Source organism: Piliocolobus tephrosceles, chromosome 12 (assembly GCF_002776525.5).
Source record: "Piliocolobus tephrosceles isolate RC106 chromosome 12, ASM277652v3, whole genome shotgun sequence".
Lineage (NCBI taxonomy): Eukaryota > Metazoa > Chordata > Mammalia > Primates > Cercopithecidae > Piliocolobus > Piliocolobus tephrosceles.
In genome coordinates this window covers 115,628,014-115,649,253 of record NC_045445.1, presented here as the reverse complement: position 1 = coordinate 115,649,253, position 21,240 = coordinate 115,628,014, and the positions used below count along the sequence as shown (strand labels likewise).

The 21,240-nt window shown below is 35.6% G+C and overlaps 1 protein-coding gene across 1 annotated transcript in view; it reads right to left on the bottom strand.

Moving 5' to 3' along the window:
- Positions 1-21,240, bottom strand: part of DMD (dystrophin) — a 2,292,995-nt gene that overhangs the window by 1,329,221 nt on the left and 942,534 nt on the right. The window contains 1 exon segment of the mRNA XM_026451980.1: positions 3,885-4,046. Within this exon segment, the coding sequence (XP_026307765.1) occupies positions 3,885-4,046 (162 nt within the window).

Below are 21,240 nucleotides of genomic sequence, written 5' to 3'. Positions count from 1 at the left end.
AACTCTGTGCTTCAATACATAGTTCTTAAAAAATGAGCAGTAAATGACTAAATTTGTTCCACGTATTTCTTTGCAGTTATACAATTTGGTGATTTTATTTTTTAAATTATTTCCAAGGAATACTCATAAGTTGTTATGTTTTTAATCATAGTACTTTGGAAATAATTCTAAAGTTTCTGTTTTCTAAGATATATTTCCATATCTAGAAGAGTTTTCCCAATTTGCTTTATTCTGTTTCAACACATCTTTTCTTAATTTTGTATTTTAATAAAACCTCTCATTAAATGAGCTGACACTGGGTAGTTTGATGCTGTGGTCATATAATTTAAGCCTGTGATTTGGCTAAGTGTTATATTTTGAAATAAAATACTCCTAGGTCAACACATGCTCTTATATCCTTGCAGCACGCAGATTTCCTAAAAGGTTAAGTTTTGCTTCTGTAAGTAAGCTCATGTCACTAAAATAAGTCAAATAATTTTAAGTCCAATTCAAAATCAGAGGGCTCAGTTTTCTAGTCATGAGAAATAACTGATCAATTAACATGCTAAGGAAGTGAGCAGCTCTTTTCTTTCCTATAGCAATAAATGCAAATGTGAATAAGTATCCTGATCTACATCTACTTTTATATATAACAAGGGTATGGTTGTCAGAAAGTTATACATATTTTATGCATTTCCTGAATGCAATAGCTTTTATACCTGAAGATCTCAAATGATCTTAAAATGCAGAAAAAAATAATGCTCTAACAGTTTCAAATTAAGTAGCAAAACTCTCAGTGCACCACACGGTGGAGTCAGACACCAACAAATCTATGTGACCAGTATATGACCGAGAATCTGAGCATATATTTCAAAGACTAAATATGGTAACATCGTACATTTTTTCCTGCTTCTCAGTGATGAATTAAGCTAACTATACCATTTATGAAAAGAGAAATTATAGGACACTAATATTTTAATTAGCAATAACTTTATCTTTAAATGCAAATTTATAGAAACATATTTTTGTTAATACAATGCATTAAAGTTAGCCCCTATTCTTTTCTTTCTTTCTTTCTTTCATCTCTCTCTCTCTCTCTCTCTCTCTATACCATCTCTTTCTATATTTAAAATGTCATTTTGGTGGCATTCTTAGTGGATCCTTCATCTTACACACTGTGCTTATGTTATTTCACTATCTAACTTTTGACTCTCTATTTCATGGGAATTTCGAGTTGCTTTTTAGGAAATATAATTCTTGAAGCAAATCTGAGTACTTGAAAACTCTGTTCTAGAAAACAGTTCACTTACTGCCGTATTAAAATAAAACCTTGGAGCAGATGAATGTTTTAATAGCTTTCAGATGGCTTGTATTTTCCAATATTATGTATTACCATTGGGGAGACTCAATGTCAAGAACTATGTTGGTAATGCAGGTACGACCTGAAATGCATGGAAAATGGATATGAGCTGAATACCTAAAAATCTCTTTCTTCAAGAAGATCTGAAATTTCTTAATTTATCTGTGTTCTGCTGTTTGCAAGTACTTTTCTACTGATGTAGTTAATAACATTTTTACTGTAGTTTTTTTAAAAAAAAAAAACAAACAAAATGTTTTGTTATTAAAAACTAGTAATGTTTATAGAATCCTGAATCCATTTCTAAATAAGAAAAAACACACAGTGCCCCTTATCACAACCTTTTCAACTAAAGATGTTTTGCCCTAAAAGCTCCAATTCTCCTTCAAAGACAATAGTATAATAGCTTTGCCTATCAAATTTGCTACTCACAGTTTCATTCTACAAGTCTGTCACAATGTAGTTCTTTATGCATTTTAAAGTACTAATTTTCAATATTAATGTCTACTATTCATACTGCTCAAAATTGTCCTTAATTCCATTCAGAAAGTCACGAGCATTTTTCATCAAACATTCCTTCAAAACTCATGTCATTAGTTTAAATGAAAGCAGTTCTACTCTGAATTTCATTTATAATCATGTAGTTCTTCTCAATTCAGGAACAATCACTCATTCCTATCACGCATTTTACTAAACCCTGCCTGTGGTGGATACGCTTGATCGTTACACATTCTATGCATGTAAGAAAATATTACATGAATGTTGTACCCAGAAATATGTATAAATATTATGTATCAAAAAACCTTTTTCATTATGACTTAAACTGGGACAGACTCAGGAATAGTTAATGATAGAGAACCTGGCTTGTGTAAGTTTGAAAAATGTATATACCGGAGTAGGTATGTATCAACATATCACAATTACCCTCTACAATATGTACAATCATTATATATCAAGACAAAATAAAACTTGAATCCTCAATATGTTTACTATTATTCCTCACTTCTACTACAGTATTTACTCTCGTTGCCCAGTGAAAAACTATGATGAGGATTTTATCATCAGGATTCTCCCCAAAATTCTCTTTCTTCATCCCCTATTGCAATGGTATAGCATTCCACAAGGAAACCATATTGGCTGGACTTTTTCAGCCTATCAAAACTACCTATACTCTGCCACGTATGATCAGGTACATTCTTGGTCAAACTTAGACGATATGGTAAACTAAATCATGCTATTGTGTATGCTGATACCCGGGGCACCTATTAACTGTGATTCATTAGCTGTTGTTGCATTGTAACCATGATCTACAAATCTAATATTTCACCCTCAAATTGATTTTAAAGTGAAAAACTTCACACCTCTTCACCAACTGGTGGGGAGAAGGCTTTGGGATTTGCAGCTAACCTTCCAGTGCTCCTCACATCATAGCATGTACTTGGTGACTGGGTTTACAACATGTACACAAGATTTGAAAAGCAGCTAAATGTATTGCTACCACACAACCCTAAAGACATTTGAATAAATAATACCTATGATAACTTCACATATGTTTAAATATTAATTGAAAAATGAGAATAGCATTTTAAAAATACTTCTTACAGTGAGTGTAAATTTAGTTATGGCCTAAAACTTACTCATTGAAAAGTCCACTTAGATTTATTTTCATCATTATTTTAATTCTCATTCTAGAAAAAGAAAAACAGGTAAACACGTTTTATATTTTGGTTTGAATGAAGCATGGGAGTGTGTGCATGTAGCTCTACTGAGCATGAGCATTAATAATTGAGGTGCAAATTTATATTGATAATTTTGTGTTACTGCTTGTAACTAACACATTTTTATAAAACAATATAGACCATGTGACTAAACTCAATGATGAGTTTATAATAAAATGTTTGAGACTGATTTTCAACAGTGCCATAAAAAATATATTTTTTTAAGAAAATAAAAAAGTCTCGCTCTATTCCAGGCTGGAGTACAGTGCTGTGATCTCGGCTCACTGCAACCTCCGCCTCCCAGGTTCAAGTGATTCTCCTGCCTCAGCCTTCCGAGTAGCTGGGATTACAGGCGCCCACCACCACACCTGGCTAATTTTTGTATTTTTAGTAGAGACGGGGTTTCACCATGTTGGCCAGGCTGGTCTCAAACTCCTGACCTCATGAACTGCGGGCCTTGGCCTCCCAAAGGGCTGGGATTACAGGCATGAGCCACCACAACCGGCAAAAAAGTATTTTCTTTACCATTTACTTTCCTATGGTTTTCCTCTAGCTTTTAGTATAGCTTGAAGTCAGAAACACCAGAATGTATTGCTCCTGTCTTTGAATTGTCTTTATTTCAAATTCCTCCATTACATGTTTAAAAAAATAAATCTTAGACTAGTGATCCAGACCTCTTTTTCTTCCTACCTACCTCCAAATAGTCAAATCAGTGAATCGAAACAACCCCCTGGAAAACTAGTTGAATACGTTTAAAGTTAGAAACTCTGCAACATTTTGTTCACGTAATAAAAACAAAAGAACGGAAGCTGATTCCCAGATGTACTTGCCTGGGCTTCCTGAGGCATTTGAGCTGCGTCCACCTTGTCTGCAATATAAGCTGTCAACTGCTTGTCAATGAATGTGAGGGACTCCTGAATTAAGTGTAAGGATTTTTCAATCTCCTGGGCAGACTGGATGCTCTGTTCAAGCAACTTTTGCCTCCTTACAGCCTAAAGAGAAGGAATAAGAGTGTATCAGTTGAACGTTTACTCTTGATAGCTTTTCTGTAATCCTGCTGCACAATGAAAGAAGATTCTAGACTCTTCCACAATCACCTTTTTGTAAGATAGACTTCGCAGCTTCCTGGCACTCATTCAGCTCTCATAAAAAAAAAAAAAAAAAAAAAAAAAAAAATTGTGAAGGAGAAAAATAAATAGTAAACAAATCTATAGGATCAGGGATCTCTGCATGAAAATAAATCACAATATCACGTACATTAAGGAAAGAGGCTGGAAAAAAAAAATTAGCAAAATCATCTCTGTCATTGCAATCTGTCTTTCTCAGGTCGAATGTTCCTCCTGATCTCATTATATAGTTCAAGAGATTTGGTTTGCTTAGAATAGGGTCATCGTCATCACAATCCAATTCAAGACAGATAATCTACTTCCACCAGTGAGGCACATGTACAATCTGTTCAGAATCAGCTCCTTGTCAAAAACAGAATTTTAGATAACAGTCTGGTTAAAGATTGATTTTGAAAACTATTTCAACCGGCTTTGCATGATCTTTTTTCTCCCTACTTTCTTTCACAATTTGGATTATGGAAATTGTACAATTGGATTTGTGTTACTGCTGAAGCAGAAAAAATAATAAGTAATCCTAATATAGCTGCAATTAATCTTGATTGTTACTATAAGTATGATTAGGATAATTCAAACAGTTTTCAAATATAAATAGCAAGCTGAACAGATTGGAAAGTCTCCCTTCAAGGATCTGTTCACCTTTAACAGAGTAGTTATAAAAGAAATAGGGCAGGCAACTTATTGGGAATTAAGTTATGTGTCATTTAAAATACATTTCCTTAATATACAATGTATAGGTGTGATTATCTGGTACAATATAACTTTCTTTCCCACAGAGCATGATTGAGATTTTAAGATGATCTTGGTTTTAATATTATATATAGAACATTAGATATTATATAAATAATATATATGTTGGTTCTTAAGCTTTAAAAATATTAGTGATGTCATTATTCTTCCATGAAGCCAACCTATAACACAGCGTTGTCCAAGTAAAAATACAGTTAAAGGCATCTAGACTAAGTGAAAAGGAACGAGAAGTTTAGTGATGCTGCAGGAAGAGGGAAGGCTTTCCCAGTACTTCTCCCTGTACCACAAATTTTGACTCCATTAAGATTTGTCCTAGGCTTCCCTTTCTTCTCATTCTACCCATACCTTTAATTTCAATTCCTCCTCACATTCTGGCACCTCTCAACTCTGCATCTCTCAAGTCCAGATTTCCCCTCGATCTCCATACTTGCATGTTATCTCACCCTATTGGACATCTCCTCATGAATATTCTACAAACACCAAAAGCTAACACTCCCAAATATGAACTCCTTCCATATCCTCTTCTCACCTACTTCTCAACTCCCCAACTTGCTTTTCCTCCTTTTCTGTATTTATTCCTGTTTCGGCGAAACACCAATGATTGTCTTCATTTGACATAATTTCAGATATTTCTACTTCCTCTATCATGTCCTTCGTCATGTTGCATCTAATCAGTCAATTACTAATTATTTATTATACCTTCTAAATAGTTCTTGATTCCACTGTTTTCTCTCTCCATTGTCTTTCATCAAGTGAAAATTGTTACTATATCATACCTCAAATGTGGTACCAGTTTCTTCATTGCCTTTTTACTCTGCCACTTCCCACCTGTAAAGTGTTCTCTCAATAATGAAATTATGGCTTCCTGTCTAAAATTCTCTAGTGATTCTTTGCCGTCCTTCAAATAAAAGCTTTATTTATTTATTGAGATGGAGATGGAGTCTCTGTCACCCAGGCTGGAGTGCAGCATCACAATGTCAGCTCACTACAACCTCCACCTCCCAGGTTCAAGCGATTCTCCTGCTTCAGCCTCTCAAGTAGCTGGGATTACAGGTGCCTGCCACCACGCCTGGCTAACTTTTGTATTTTTAGTAGAGACATGGTTTCACCACGTTGGCCAGACTGGTCTCAAACTCCTGACCTCAGGTGATCTACCCGCCTCGGCCTCCCAAAGTGCTGGGATTACAGGTGTGATACATCGCGCCGAGCCAAAAGCTTTATCCTTAATGTGGCTTAAAAGTCCCTTCATGATTAAGTCCTGCTGGTGTCTTTTATTCCCTGCTCTAGCTATACATAAATTTTATTTTTTATTTGCCAACCTACACTGTGGCCCTCTTGATTCTTGGCCTTAAACATGCTGTTCCTTTTTAGTGGAATAATCTCAATTCTGACTTCCTTTTATTGGCTAATTTACATTTATCTTCTGAATCTAGTGGACATCTCTTCCAAGTGGCTACCTCTGGCAACCTTCTAAATTCAGGGAGGTAATTCTTACATGTTCTTTGAATTTTGTATTTTTTTTTTTTTTGATTTGACAAGTAAAAATTGTATTAAGTTAGAGCATGTAACATGATGTTTTAATATATGAATATATTACGGGATGGCTAAGTTAAGCTATTTATGCATTCCCTCACATGACATTATGTTCTTTCTTGCACTTTGTATGTGTCTTAGCATGTACCAGACCATATTTAATCTCCCATTAATGGTCTGCATTTACTTTAGACTATCAACTCTAATGAGGTCAGGGATTATGGCTGTCTTGTTCATTGCTCCATACCAGTTTCTAGAATAAAGCCCAACAGCTTTATGACTGAATGAAAAGTACAAGGAGAAATTTTAGTGAGGAAAACAGAAAACTTCAAATAGTCACAGACAAAAATGGATTTACAGAGGAAACTGAAAGCAAAGGTCACCACTGCTCAGAGATGTATCTTCTGGAGAATAAATCTACCTGTTTTTGTATTTAAAGTGTCAGAATGGGGGTGGGACATTATTTGGAGAACATTTTAATCTATTTCTATTAAAATACTGTATCCAAGATTGTTGACCGAGGCTTTGCCCTATATTCCAATTCAAACATAGCTTCCTTTTATTCTCAGTCAAAATTTCAACTAAAATTTATATCAGGTAATTTACTAATTCAGATAACACGGTTCATGGCTATAATCAGAGCCTCTATTGTAGAGGAGACTGGCTGCAGCCTACCCAGAGCTCTTCCAAAGAAATGGATCTCTAATGATAAAATTTCAGCACTGCGACAGGTGGTTGGAGATTACTTCCAATCACAGCATGTAGTAATTGCCTAGTCAGATATTATTTAAATTTGGTCCTTCCTCTGGCTAAAGGCAAAAACAGTGTACTCTACAAGGCACATCTGTAGATTTGAATTGTATAGGATGTAATATAGAATAACATCAAACCACATATCCAGCCTCAAAATTATTTTTAGAAACCTAACTTTTTCTATTCATGAGATTCTATGGGCTGAAAGGAACAGTGTGGCTTAAGAAATGATGGCAGAGTTGACTTTGGGTGGGTTGGTTCTTTTCCTGGCCTGACAGTCAATAAGAAAGGCTGATTTACACAGATTCCTTGATTATCTCAGTCAGTGAAAAGACCTGATGTCAATCTAAGCTTGCAGAATTCTTTCAACTAGTCATGGCATAAGCTGCCTTCTATTTCTAAACATCTTATTAGGCACACCCTGATGGAATGTCAGGCTTATGAATTTTCTATGACTTTCTGCCTGCTTGACCTGTGTTGTCTCATTGAATGAAGTTTGTAGAAAGTCTTGAACCATAATCTGATTTTTGTTATTGTTCCAGAATACTGTTCAACTGGTGTTTTAAAATGTTATTTCATGTCTTTAGCTAATCCACTTAGCAGTAAGAGGAATTATGTATCTAGGCAGAAACAGCAAATGCAAGTTAGAAAGATGATCTCTTAATAACTGCCCATCAATGACAAAAATATAAAAATAGAAAACAATCCTAGTAATGGTTACCAAGAAAAACACATATTTTAATCCAGTTTTCAAAGAAAATTAAAACTAAGTAAAATTAATACAAATTATTTTATATCTTTAAAGTACTATGAAATATAAAGTAAGTTTAAGAAAAAATTTTAAGAGTTTAATGAGTTTTGCTGGCAATGGAAAGTCATCTCTACAATGAATTGACAGTTCATCACATTTCCATTTTAAAAATAATGTACTAACTTTTGTGCCACAATATTACAAATACATAAATCAAAGTGTAGCATGTCTAAGAAACTCTGGAAGAAAAAATTCCTCATGTGAAATAAGAAACCAAATATTGAAACCAAAAAATGTATTTAACAATGAATGCATGCTTTAAAAAGCCAAATTAGAAAAAAAATCATTTAATAACATTTTACAAAAAAACACATTCATTAAAGGAACTATGTATCCTATACTATACTTATTTAACTCAATACAAAAAGCAATTTTACTTCATTCACGAGATGATGGGTAAGCTTATGATTACAAATAGATTAAGAATGAGGGTGCACTGTTTGCGATCATCTCGTAATAACAGACATTTATTTTTTGTGTTTAAGTAGTCATCATTGTGATTTGGACATGTGAAACATTTCGATTTCCAGCAGTTTTAAATTTTTTCTTCTGAGTAAAGGATTTTCGCCAATGTCAAAATAAAGCCCTCATTTTTTTGAGTGATTTTAGTAGCAAATGAACTGAAGAAAACTAAATCCCAAATTCAAATTCAAATAAAGCAAAGCAACGACAAAGTTTTGAAGTTTCTGCTTAGGGTAGTGCATTAATTGGCTCCAACCTGACTGTCCCTACCTTGCAGAAAGGAGAGCAACATGGAATATGTTTTATTTTATAGAAAGTGTCTTGGGATAGGAGTCCTGTAAGAGACGTGCTAAAACCAAATCCTACTCAATCTGCTCTTCAGAAACTAAAGTGGAGACCCATGAGAAGATATTAATCGCCATTTGACAACCACGCTTCACTTCACAGACTTTACCAATCAAGTTTTCTTTCCCAGAGTCTCAACTTCAGTGAACCAAGCAACAGGTGAAACTGTTTCCTTTTAGTGTTTCTTTTTCACCTACTAAGAGGTTGCAATTTGTTCAAGTGCCAAGTAACAAGAATACACAATTCAAATGAATCATGTTGGTGGGTGTATATCATTTTTGATAAACTATTTCCTCCTAACTCTTCTATTTAACTTAAAAGCAAGCCTGAAACTGTCACTATGGTTATGAATACACTGAATTCTATCTGTTGTCTTAGAATTTTGGCTATAGTCTTAAACTGAAAATAACAAGTAATAAGTCTCTCTCATTCTAAGCGATGGAAATAGCAGGACATAGCAAAGGGCTTACAAAAGAGCTGGGAAAACTGGCCCTGCCTTTGTTTTTCCACCATACTCACTTATACTAAAACTCTCTGAAGGTTTTAGACAGAATCATTGCTTTGCTGAATTCATGGCCCAAGGGACAGTAGGGATGGCTCCCTGTTTATGCCTTTAGGGGTAATAAAAGATGGTACTTCAACCTTTTTGCCCCAATCAAGTAAGTGGAGCTCCAAGATCACGGATCACAGGGTCTGGGAGTCCAGAGCAGATGGGGATGACACCTAATCACCAACTCTGCTTCTGAAGATGTCTGCTTCAGAAATTCTATGCCTACTTGACAGGTAAAAAATGAATTATAAATGATACCGTGAAGAGAGGGGGCAGCCTGTACTTCCCAGTGCTTGGTGTGGCAAACGTCTCTCAATAGGTGAAGTGAACATGGAAGAAGACAGCCATGTTTGAGCTGTCTACCAGGAACACTCTTTATGGAGCAACAGTACCTCAAGATCAAGAGGCTTAAAGATGTTTTTTGTTGTTTTTTTTTTTTTTTGAGGCGGAGTCTCGCTCTGTCGCCCGGACTGGAGTGCAGTGGCCGGATCTCAGCTCACTGCAAGCTCCGCCTCCCGGGTTTAGCCATTCTCCTGCCTCAGCCTCCCGAGTAGCTGAGACTACAGGCGCCCGCCACCTCGCCCAGCTAGTTTTTGTATTTTTAGTAGAGACGGGGTTTCACCATGTTAGCCAGGATGGTCTCGATCTCCTGACCTCGTGATCCACCCGTCTCGGCCTCCCAAAGTGCTGGGATTACAGGCTTGAGCCACCGCGCCCGGCAAGATGTTTTTATAGAGCATACTTTCCTTGTTAAAGATGGGAAAACAAAAGAGCTTCTGCATGACTTCTTAAAGATCCCATACTTGCACCCCAAATAAACCCAATGTTTGTATCTCTGTTACACGCACACCCACCCACCCACACACACACACACGACTCATAAATCATAAACTCAATACTACAAATAGCTAGTTAACAGAAGACATTTGCCTGTTTTCCTTAATTCCTGCTTCCCAGGACATTGGAGAATAATATAACTGAAGTGGAGTTAAGAAAGAAAATAAATAAGGCAGTGGTGGTGTAAGGTGGAATCTGACCACACTTCCCTTCCAGAGCAAGTCTTTTAGACCATGGCTTAAGCTTGAGCCAGAAACAAGGAAGAATATTAAATTAAATATGACATTGAGATTTTAAGCTGAACCCAATTAGATTTAAGTCTTTATTACCTCAGAGGCCAGAAAGCAATGGGGTCTATTCACGGTGCCATCTATCTGGATGATCTAAAAGCATTTCCTGTTTCTGATCTATCTGGCTCAAACCATGCATCAAACTACTAACACAGTCCATCAATTCAGCACTTGCTCAAATGAAGCAAAGGCAAAGGAAAATGACAGACATCCAGAACATCTAGAATGTGGGTCAGGAGAAGATAGAAAATGGTTTATGGAAGGTATGAAGGATAAAGAAGAACTTAAGAAATATCTGTGAAAAATGGAGTATTATAGTAGTATCACATGATTGAAAAGCTAAAAAAGATATGTTGATGCTTTTGTCTCATACAACTGCTAGCAAATTGCATGTTTTATATCCATCTACCAACATACATGAATATAAATAATCCATGTGAGGACTATTGCTCCTGTCAAATGCAACAACTTGCCTACTGATTGATAACTTTGCTGAACAACCAATTTAAATTTCTAAAGCATAATTTTAAAGAAGCACGCCATGAAAGTATCAGGAATTATTTAAGGACCACTAAGAATGTTCTATTTGCCTCAGAAATTGGTTCTTACAATTTTTAGTTGTTTAGAACTGGCAAGATGACAGCCTTAAAGAAACTGACACTTGAGGCACACATTGTACTGTACAGTTGGATCTCTTTGAGATTGATTAGCTATGAACACTTTATTTTCCATAATTTTGTATGGTGTTAATAGATCCTTTAAAAGTTATACAAAAATTTCTAGATGCCTAGATATGCTTATACCAGCTTAACAAAATGCTTTTCAAAAATAGAGGTAGGATTTTGAAAAGGGAATTAAAGGGAGATTAAGAGAAAAGCAGAGGGAGAAGAGGATAATTTACAACAGAAAGAATAATTTACCAGTGCTCATAGCTCATCATAAGATTCACTTTGTTGCTCTGTTTTCAAATGAGTTTGTCCTATTTTTTCCTAAAGGAGGTCTCACACTGTGTTCCTTGGACACGAAAGACGAAGTAAATTAAAACTGTGTTGCTTTAACCCACTTTAAATGTAACTCTTGTGAGGGGCTTTGTACGGTGGTTTTTCCTGTGGCATATTTGTTAATGTATTTAATAGGGATGTAGGCTATAAATAATTAAAAAGATGTGTACGTGTTTGAATACATATCCTTTAAATATAAAATAAAGAAGGTTACATTATTCACAAGAGGCTTCTAGATTTATGTTTTGTTAATGTCACTAGGTTTGAACACACCTGGGGTAAAACCCAAAAGCCATGTGCATGGAGCTCCTATAATTTTCTTCATCTGGAAAGAATATAAATGTGAAAACTCTTGGTGTCATGGTTAATTGGAACTTCATCTGTTTTAGGTTTTAGCAGGTCACTGAAGTTCTTCTGTGACCTCTGAAGGAAGCACACTTGAAAGTAATGTTTGGGAATCATTTTATCAGTGGAACTCGGCATTAGATAGCCATCACTTTCAAGTAGAGCATTGATAGAATGGTCAATGAGCTATATAGTAATATATCTAAGACATTTCTGGATTCTTGCTGTATCCATTTATCTTCATGGGTAGACAAGTGAAATTGGTCTTCTGCCCTGACAGGAGCAAACTGATGCTTTATTTAAGTTTCAAAAAGAAAGTGAGTGAAGCATTACTCAGTAAACATAAAATAAGTCTACAGGATTCATCAGATCCAAGCTTTCTCAAGGTAACATCAGGAGCCACCCTAAGTCAGTGAAATGTTTCTGGCCCAATGGCGTGGTACTCTTTGACTACACATGTGTTCATATTATTAAAGTCTAAACTTTAGGCAGTGAATAATTTATTGGTACAGGAAATAATTAAAATATTAAAGTCACTCTCTCCTGATATGGAATAGTGAGAAAGAATCAGATTCCAGGGATGACTTGGTCAGGATTGAGACCACATGTTCAAGCAACATATAAAGTCTATATATGAGACAAAAGTCCAAATCTGGGGTTAAAATCAAGTTGTAACATAAAGCAATAAATGGTCAGCAATAAACAAACAAAACATAGCCACTGAACAAATTAATTGATTTCTGACAATTGCTCCTCTTACTGTCTCAGGAAGCCACGAATGCAGTGACTTTCCTAATGCAAATTATAGGCAGGGAAAAGATGAGAAGTCAAAATTAGAAAAAATGTAGCTGGTGCTGCTTCTAAGTCGAGTGGTATAGGTTAATTAGCCAAGCATAGAAGTACCCAAGTGAGAGAGAGCATACTGAGGCCAATTGCAGATAGGTTGGTGGTTGTGAGCAAACTAGTCCTTGCGACGTAGATGAACTAGCCAGCTGATACTCCTCTTAAATAAGGGCAGTGATATCCAGTCAGTACAGTAGTGTAACAAAGATCTCAGAGTGAAAGAACCCTTGGAACTAGTTAGTCCCTCTACTTAGGAATTCAGATTCTCAGGATAGAAACTCAACACAGCAGCTCTGGCTTTCTGGACTTAACATGATGTGTGGGAAGCAAATCCATCACACTTCCTTTTATAGACCAGGTAAGGATGGCCACACAGGTTGCCTATGAATAAAACCATTTCCAATCTTCAGTCAAGCAGTGTGAAATACAGCCTTGATAACTAGAAATGGTGTTTTTCTGATGTGTATTAGAGAGCTCTGCTGGATTCCTTCTACTGTGATGTAGGCTCATAATAGTCTAAGGCCAGTGTTCAGGTTCTCTTGAACTAAAGTGCTATGGATTTTGCTAGCCTCTGTGGTCAATTGTAATTCATATTGGTTCCAACTTGAAATTGTATCGGAGAAACTGGAAAAATGCTCGTCTCTCCTGGAATGTCTGGGACGACTGGTCCTTTGTCGTCCTACCCAAATACATGAAGATTAACAATATTTATTTATCACAAATACTCCCCAGATGATTGTCATGGCTCTGGAGAAGTTGATGGGCAAGGCACAGTTTGCTTATGGCTTCCTGTCATCTTACTTATCCACACTACATTGAAAAAGTCCTCAGGTCTAGCTCAGTCAATATCTACACTGTTTTGTCCTAAGGTTATTACAAGGTTTTCTAATATTTTGTGCTCCAAGTTGTTAGGATAGACAAGACTGCAGTTTTGTAGGAAAGAGCTCCTGCCAGGATCTTTGGCTCCGATATGATTCATTTGGATGGGATGTGCACCTTGAACAGCAGGAACAAGGTGTATGGAAGAGCTGCTTTTCTTTCTGCTTTCTAAACATTCTTTATAGTGCTTTAGGAGTGGGTTGGGAGTGCAAAAAGATGACTCATGTGTTTATGTGAGCATAGGGAACAGATAAACACTGGCAGAATGATGCATTACACTCAATTCCTTGTTACAGACTAGGGTCATCTGCCACAAGATGTTCTTACAATACACTAAGCTGGCTGAAATAGAAATAAACTGGTTTCAAACTTCCTCTCTTCTGTATGTCCTCACCACCCCACAATGGCATCTTCTCATCATCTATAGATGAAACCCATTGTGCTGGAATTACTTGGCATGGGAGAGGAATAAACAGGTTTCTGGTGTGAGGCTTTAACTTGTAGGATTGTTAAACTTGTTATACAACAGATATAGCTGAAGATTAAGATGTGGACAACGCCTACAGCCACACAGGACTGCTTAGCATCTTCCCCACAGAAAATATCTGTTCTGTCAACATCATGGTTTGGGTGAGGGAGAGAGGTAACGTGTAATGAGGACCCTAGTGATGCCCTTTCCATGTCATCAAAAATTTGCTGCAGTTTCCTAGAAAGTGTTTATTCTACTCCAGCAGGGAACTGTGGTTCTGAAGGAAAACCACTTTTTCCTCTGCTTGGTTTAGTTGTTGAGGAATTGGAAACGAGCTTCATTTCTGGAATATAGAGATGATCTATCTATCATGAGCAGTGGATGGGCAAGAATAAATTAGTGGTCCACAGTCGGAATGAATCTGACATATAATGTACCTTAGCAAAGTGGACCTTATACATGTGCTGATAAAGGTCTATCTAGACTAGGATTCACAAACCTGAATAATAATCAGAATGAACTTTTCCAAATACAGTTCTCAGCCTCAATCAAAATCTACTAAATTAGAAAATCAGACAGAGTCAAAAGGGGGTATGTGTACACTAAACTCCCTATACCCTTCTATCTGTGTAATTTTGGTGATAAGCTAAAATTGAGAAGGTCTATGAAGACTAAGTTAGAAAGAAAAGATGCCTCAAATAACAACAACAAAATAACAGGTAAGAAAATGCAATCAGTTGGGTTCACAGCAAAAAAGAGCAAATGATAGAATGCTATGAAATTGGTATTAATGCTGGTCAGAATACACGAAACACAGTGAGGCAGAAACAGTAAGGAAATTCTCCAATTTTATTTGATACTTTCAATGGAAAATTACTAATGAATATATGCATTCTATGATTTAAAAGACAGCTTGATGAACTTGGAAAATATTTTTCTTCCTCGTTCCATATAGGGACACTAGAATACAATGCAAATAAATGTTGTTTAACATTCCCTTTCCCATTTATCTTTTTTAAAAAAATAAACATTGTTAGAAATTTGGCCTGAATAATAAATAACAGATTTGATTATTCAATCTCAAGAATCTATGAAGTAGCTTGCAAAGAAAGTGGTTTTAAAGAAGTTGAGAGTGGTAAAAAGTAAGATGAAAGAGGGAGGTGAATATCTGCCTTCAGAACAGTATTTTGTGTTATAGAAATTAACTATTAATTGTCAAGCATGGCAGATAAGTAAAAGTTATTGACAAGTTTCATTAAAATAAAGATATAAACTTGAGGAACTTTTCTGAAAAGGTACATAGATAAACTTAAAAGAGAAATTTCAATCCAAAAATTTATCCCTAAAATGCTACTTTACCAATCCATACTACTGATTTAGCTTTTACAACTGATTAGTTTTTAGGCCTTAATATTTTTCCTTTATGTATTAACTCCCTCTTTTGCTACTCCAACTTTATTGTTTTTTTGGTAGGCCCTTGGAGAAGAGCTATTCCAACTTTAGAAGAAATAACGATCAAATTATGACAAATTTGAAGATACCATTAATTGGATGTGTTAACGCTCATTCAGAAATATATTAAAGCCCTCCAAGAGCAAATGTAATTTGTCCAGAGTATTTAATACTTAACTATTAACCATATATTAAAATGCAGTACATGATTATATGTATATATATATGTGCTTATATACATGTATATATAAATATATGCAAGTATATATGTGTGTTTGCATGTCCCTTTGTGTCTGGACCCCAAAAATGCTAATATCCTATACTAGGCATACAGACAGACAAAAAAATTTAACTGTTTTATATGATATTTTGGAAAAGTAAATGTGACTGTCCAAGGAAACATTATTGATTGAAGTAGGGTAAATTATATCTAAAAATAATGGACTTACTACTTACAAAGAAAAAACCCATCATTCATGGTGATTAAAATAAAAATTAAACACATTTACCACAAACCCTTTTGTGAAGGCTATGTACTCTTTCAGTTCCTGTAGCTATAAAATAGAGGGTAGTTACATTCAAAATACAAGATGCATTTTAAAACAATATTAAAAACAAGAATCAAGGTAACTCACACAATTGATGGTAGGACAAGAAAAATCCCTTTCTCAAATAACAAAAGAAGATACAGGATATAGAGGAGGAAACATTTCTAATTTACAAAGAAAATAACATATACATTCTTGACTATTTTTCTTACATTAAAGAGGTCTGGACTATTTAGTTTATTATCTGTGTGTAAATATTACGCAAGTGAGTTTCTTCCCCTCAAAATGTAATCACTGTTCTTGACCAATTATTCAATTAATATTATTATGAGAACAAGTTGCATAGTCCACTACTCAGCTGAAAACTGCAGTCACCTTGAACACAGATGTGTGCCATAATAGTCCGTTTGCAGTGCAATTTTTATATAAAGACAAAAGTTTTATTGCAGAGCATTCAACCTAGGAGAAGTCAAGATTCAAGATATCCAATATCCTTTTTTCTACTGTAAGGAAAGAAAGCTCTAAATTCAAAGTATGGAAAGATGTAATCCTAGAAGCTATATCCATTGTTAGCACACTAAGAATAAGACAAAAATTTCACCTTTCTAAATATTAAAGCATTTATTAATTATCCTCAATGAAACCATCATTCTTAGCAAACTATCACAAGAAGAGAAAACCAAACACCGCATGTTCTCACTCATAGGTGGGAACTGAACAATGAGCTCACCTGGACTCGGGAAGGGGAACATCACACACTGGGGCCTATCATGGGGAGGGGGGAGGTGGGAGGGATTGCATTGGGGAGTTATACCTGATATAAATGATGAATTGATGGGTGCTGACGAGTTGATGGGTGCAGCACACCAACACGGCACATGTATACATATGTAACCTGCACGTTATGCACATGTACCCTAGAACTTAAAGTATAATAAAAAAAAAAAAAAAGAAATATCTTCAAGGAATGATAATCTATAAAAGTGAGCCTAAATTCTTAACTCCCAAACCTTATCAAAAGCAATTCAGGTGTACAAATAATCAAATGTATAAGATGACACCCGAAATTGGCTTAAAAGGCATGCAACCTGTGCAGTTATGCAATAACCCATGCTTAGGAGAGCCCATGCTTGGTTTAATGCTCTGCTATTGCCATCTTACAATGCTTAATTTTTGAATATGGGACTCAGCATTTTCTTTCTGCCCTGAGTCTCCCAAATTATGGAGCAGATCCTGATACTTTGGGAAAAAATAGCCAACAGCTAAAAGACTGAAATAAAAATCTGAATTAAACTGGTTAAGTTAGAAAGATTGTAATATATATATATATATATATATATATATATATATATATATGTACATGAAATTCACATTAGAGGCACTAGGACATTGTGACATACTGGCGTTAACCTAATGAATGACCTGCAAATATGAATATAGCTGGAAGAAAAGCCTTCAGACTAGAATCCTAGTTGTTTCAGAATATAATCAAATACACCTAGGAGATGCTAATCAAAGATAACACAAGAAAAGTCCCTTCACTTTTGATTTTCTATGTGGCTGTTTGTGTGTGGTTTTAAATAAAATTATTTTGCAGAAAATCACGGGAGAAAGTCAGATAAATGATTATTTCCATTGTGAATAATTGCACTGGCTACTACTGAGTCTACGATATTATTCTCTAACACTTCTCCTGATTTTAAATGGATCTTTAAAACAAAAGAGCTCCTATTCCAAATACTTTTCATTCTCATTTCCTCAGAGGTACCAGTTCTCCATTCTCCCAACCCCCTTTCCCATGCAAAGAATCCTAAACAATCTGAAAACAGAGTTAGCTATTTCTCAGGGATGAAGTCCTTGGTGGATAAATTTTCTCAAACTTACTACTCTCCACCTCAAAACATCCTTGTCTTATCTCAATTTTCTCTTTCCCACTTCCAAAGTCAATCCTTCCATTTTTTTGCTTATGCATCCTATCTTGTAAGACTTTGCTCTTATATATTATGTCTTTCTATTGGATCTTCCCTTATACTACAAACATGCTTAATTTTTTATTATTCTGAAAATCAATAACACATCTTTTCTGCCCTATTACTATTCAACTTCAGTTACTGGCCTTTCTTTCTCATGTTTTCATCATCACACATTTATTGCCTCTATTTCCCCTGGCCATTTTCTCTTTTACCAAATTTTAATCTCACAATTGTTCCTCCTCACTTTGGAACACAGCAACGATATTTAATGAGAGAAGGAGTGAATGGGAAATGAGCAAAGAAATATAGCCAGCGGAGGCATCACGTTAGCTGACTTCAAACTATACTGTAGTGCTACAGTAACCAAAACAACACAGTACTGGTACAGAAACAATCACACAGATCAATGAAACAGAATGGAAAGCCCAGAAATAATGCCACACACCTGTAACCTTCTGATCGTCGACAAAGCTGACAAAAGCAAGCAATGAGGAAAGGACTCCCTATGCAATAAATGGTACTGGGATAACTGGCTAACCATATCCAGAAGAATAAAACCTTATACCATATACAAAAATCAACTCAACATGAATAAAAGACTTAAATGTCAAAACAAAACTTTAAAAACCCTGAAGGATAACCTAGGCAATACCATCCTGGACATAGGAATGGGAAAAGATTTAATGAGGAAGATGTCAACAGCAATTGCAACAAAAGCAAACATTGACAAATGAGATCTAATTAAACTAAACTTCCTCACAGAGTTCCTCTGTTGAACCCTGCCAACAGAGTAAACAGACAAACTACAGAATGGGAGAAATACTCTGCAAACTGTGAATCTGATAAAGGTTTAACATCCAGAATCTCTAAGGAACTTCAACAAATGTATTTTAAAAACCCAATCCCATTAAAAATGGGCAAATGACATGAACACATATTTTTCACAACAAGACACACATGTGGCCAATAATATGAAAAAAATGCTCAATATCATCAACCATTAGAGAAGTGCAAATTAAAACCACAATGAGATGCCATCTCGCACCAGTCAGAATGGCTATTATTAAAACGTCAAAAAACAACAGATGCTGTTGGGACTGCAGAGAAAACAACATTTATACACTGCTGGTGGGGGTGTAAATTAGTTCAACCCTTGTGGAAAGCAGTTTGGCAGAGCTAAAAACAGAACTAACTTTCAACACAGCAACCCCATTACCGGGTATATAGCTAAAGGAATAAAAATTGTTCTACCACAAAGACACATGCACACGTATGTTCATTGCAACACTATTCACAATAGCAAAGATACAGAATCAACCTAAATGCCCTCAATGGTAGACTAAAGAAAGTGTGGTGCATATACACCATGGAACACTATGCAGTCACAAAAAGAATGAGTTCATGTCCTTTGCAGGAACATGGATGGAGCTGGAGACCATTATACTTAGCAAACTAACGCAGAAACAGAAAGTAAATACCACATGTTCTCACTTATAAGTGGAAGCTAAATAATGAGAATACAGGGACACAAAGAGGAAACAGACTCTGGGTCCTACTTGAGGATGGAGGATGGGAGGAAGGGGAGGATCAGAAAAAATACCTATCAGGTAGTATGCTTATTACCTGGGTGATGAAATAATCTGCACACCAACCCCCCATGACCCACTGTTTACCTATATAAAAAACCTGCATATACACCCCCAACATAAAAGAAAAAAAAATAAAGAAATAACAGCTAGTAATGACCCCTGCTTTAAGTTCTAGGTCCTGCATTTTATCTATGAACAACTCAGAAAGAAAAGAGCTCAAAATTATTTTAAGTATTTTTATGTCCCAGGAGGGGGAGTTAAATTTTAGAACTTGGGTTGTTATTGGTTTGCTAGCATTCTACCACTTTAGAGAAAACTCAGTAGCTTACGACATTTTACTCTTTTTTTTTTTTACACTTTAAGTTCTAGGGTACATGTGCATAACGTGCAGGTTTGACTGGATTAAGAAAATGTGGCACATATACACCATGGAATACTATGCAGCCATAAAAAAGGATGAGTTTGCGTCCTTTGTAGGGACATGGATGCAGCTGGAAACCATCATTCTTAGCAAACTATCACAAGAAGAGAAAACCAGACATTTTACTCTTTAAACACAGCTCACCTTGTTCATATACTTCACATTAAAGTTGAACATCTCCAAAACCTTAGTCCTTAAGGGTAATCTGATCAATAATTTACTATACAGATTCATCTTTTTTGGACTACTTTTTTTTTTTTTTGCTGAAAATAATACCTATATCTTAGAAGTAAAACAGATGAAGAGTCAGCCTTTTTTTCCCCTTAGATATTTAGCTTCTTCAATCATCTGGAGCATAGATTTAATACCATCTCTTTATGGCAACAGCCTATGTATAGCCAGAGGCCACAAGTTTTTTGTTGTTGTTGTTGTTTTTGAGACAGAGTCTGGAGTTCAGAGGCGCTATCTCAGCTCATTGCAAGCTCCACCTTCCGGGTTCACACCATTCTCAGAGGCCACAAGTTTTGATATTTCTTTCTAGTAGTACCCTACCTAGTAGTACCAGCAAGCATAAAAGTGAGCCTAGTGTGACTGAAGTTAAAATAACTTGATTAATACAAAAAAAATATGTCTCTCATTGCCCACTAGATGACATTTAGATCTGCTGAGATCATCTTTCAGATCTGCTGAGAGAAAGGCTGGTAAAGACAGACAAGAACCAAAGTTCGCTTTAGAAGTTTTGGTAAGAGAACTTTCAGGAATGAGATAGCATTAACAAAGATGGGGAAAACGGTGTTGGGTAGCTTTGATAGGAGCTGTTATCTGAGTATGTCAAGTTTGAGTAGCCTGTGAGATATCCAAAGAGAAAAATACACAATAGGAGGCTGGACATATGGTCTGAAGTTAAGGGCAAAAGTCTGTGCCAGAAATAGTATTTTAAGAATAATTAGCATGTAAATTGTATTTCAAGCCATGACATTGCATAAGGTATTATAAAGAGTGAATATAGAAAGGAAAGGGAGAACATTAAATTTAAACACTGTTTCATACACACCTTGATCCAGTTGGCCAATAATTTGTTTCAGAACTTTTCCTTATTAATTCATGACTGAAATTGGTATAGGGTTTTCCTTCCTGTTTCATTTTTGTCTGATTTTGGTAAAAAATATTTTCTAACCTTGTATTTTCCAGACATGTATACTGCTTTATAT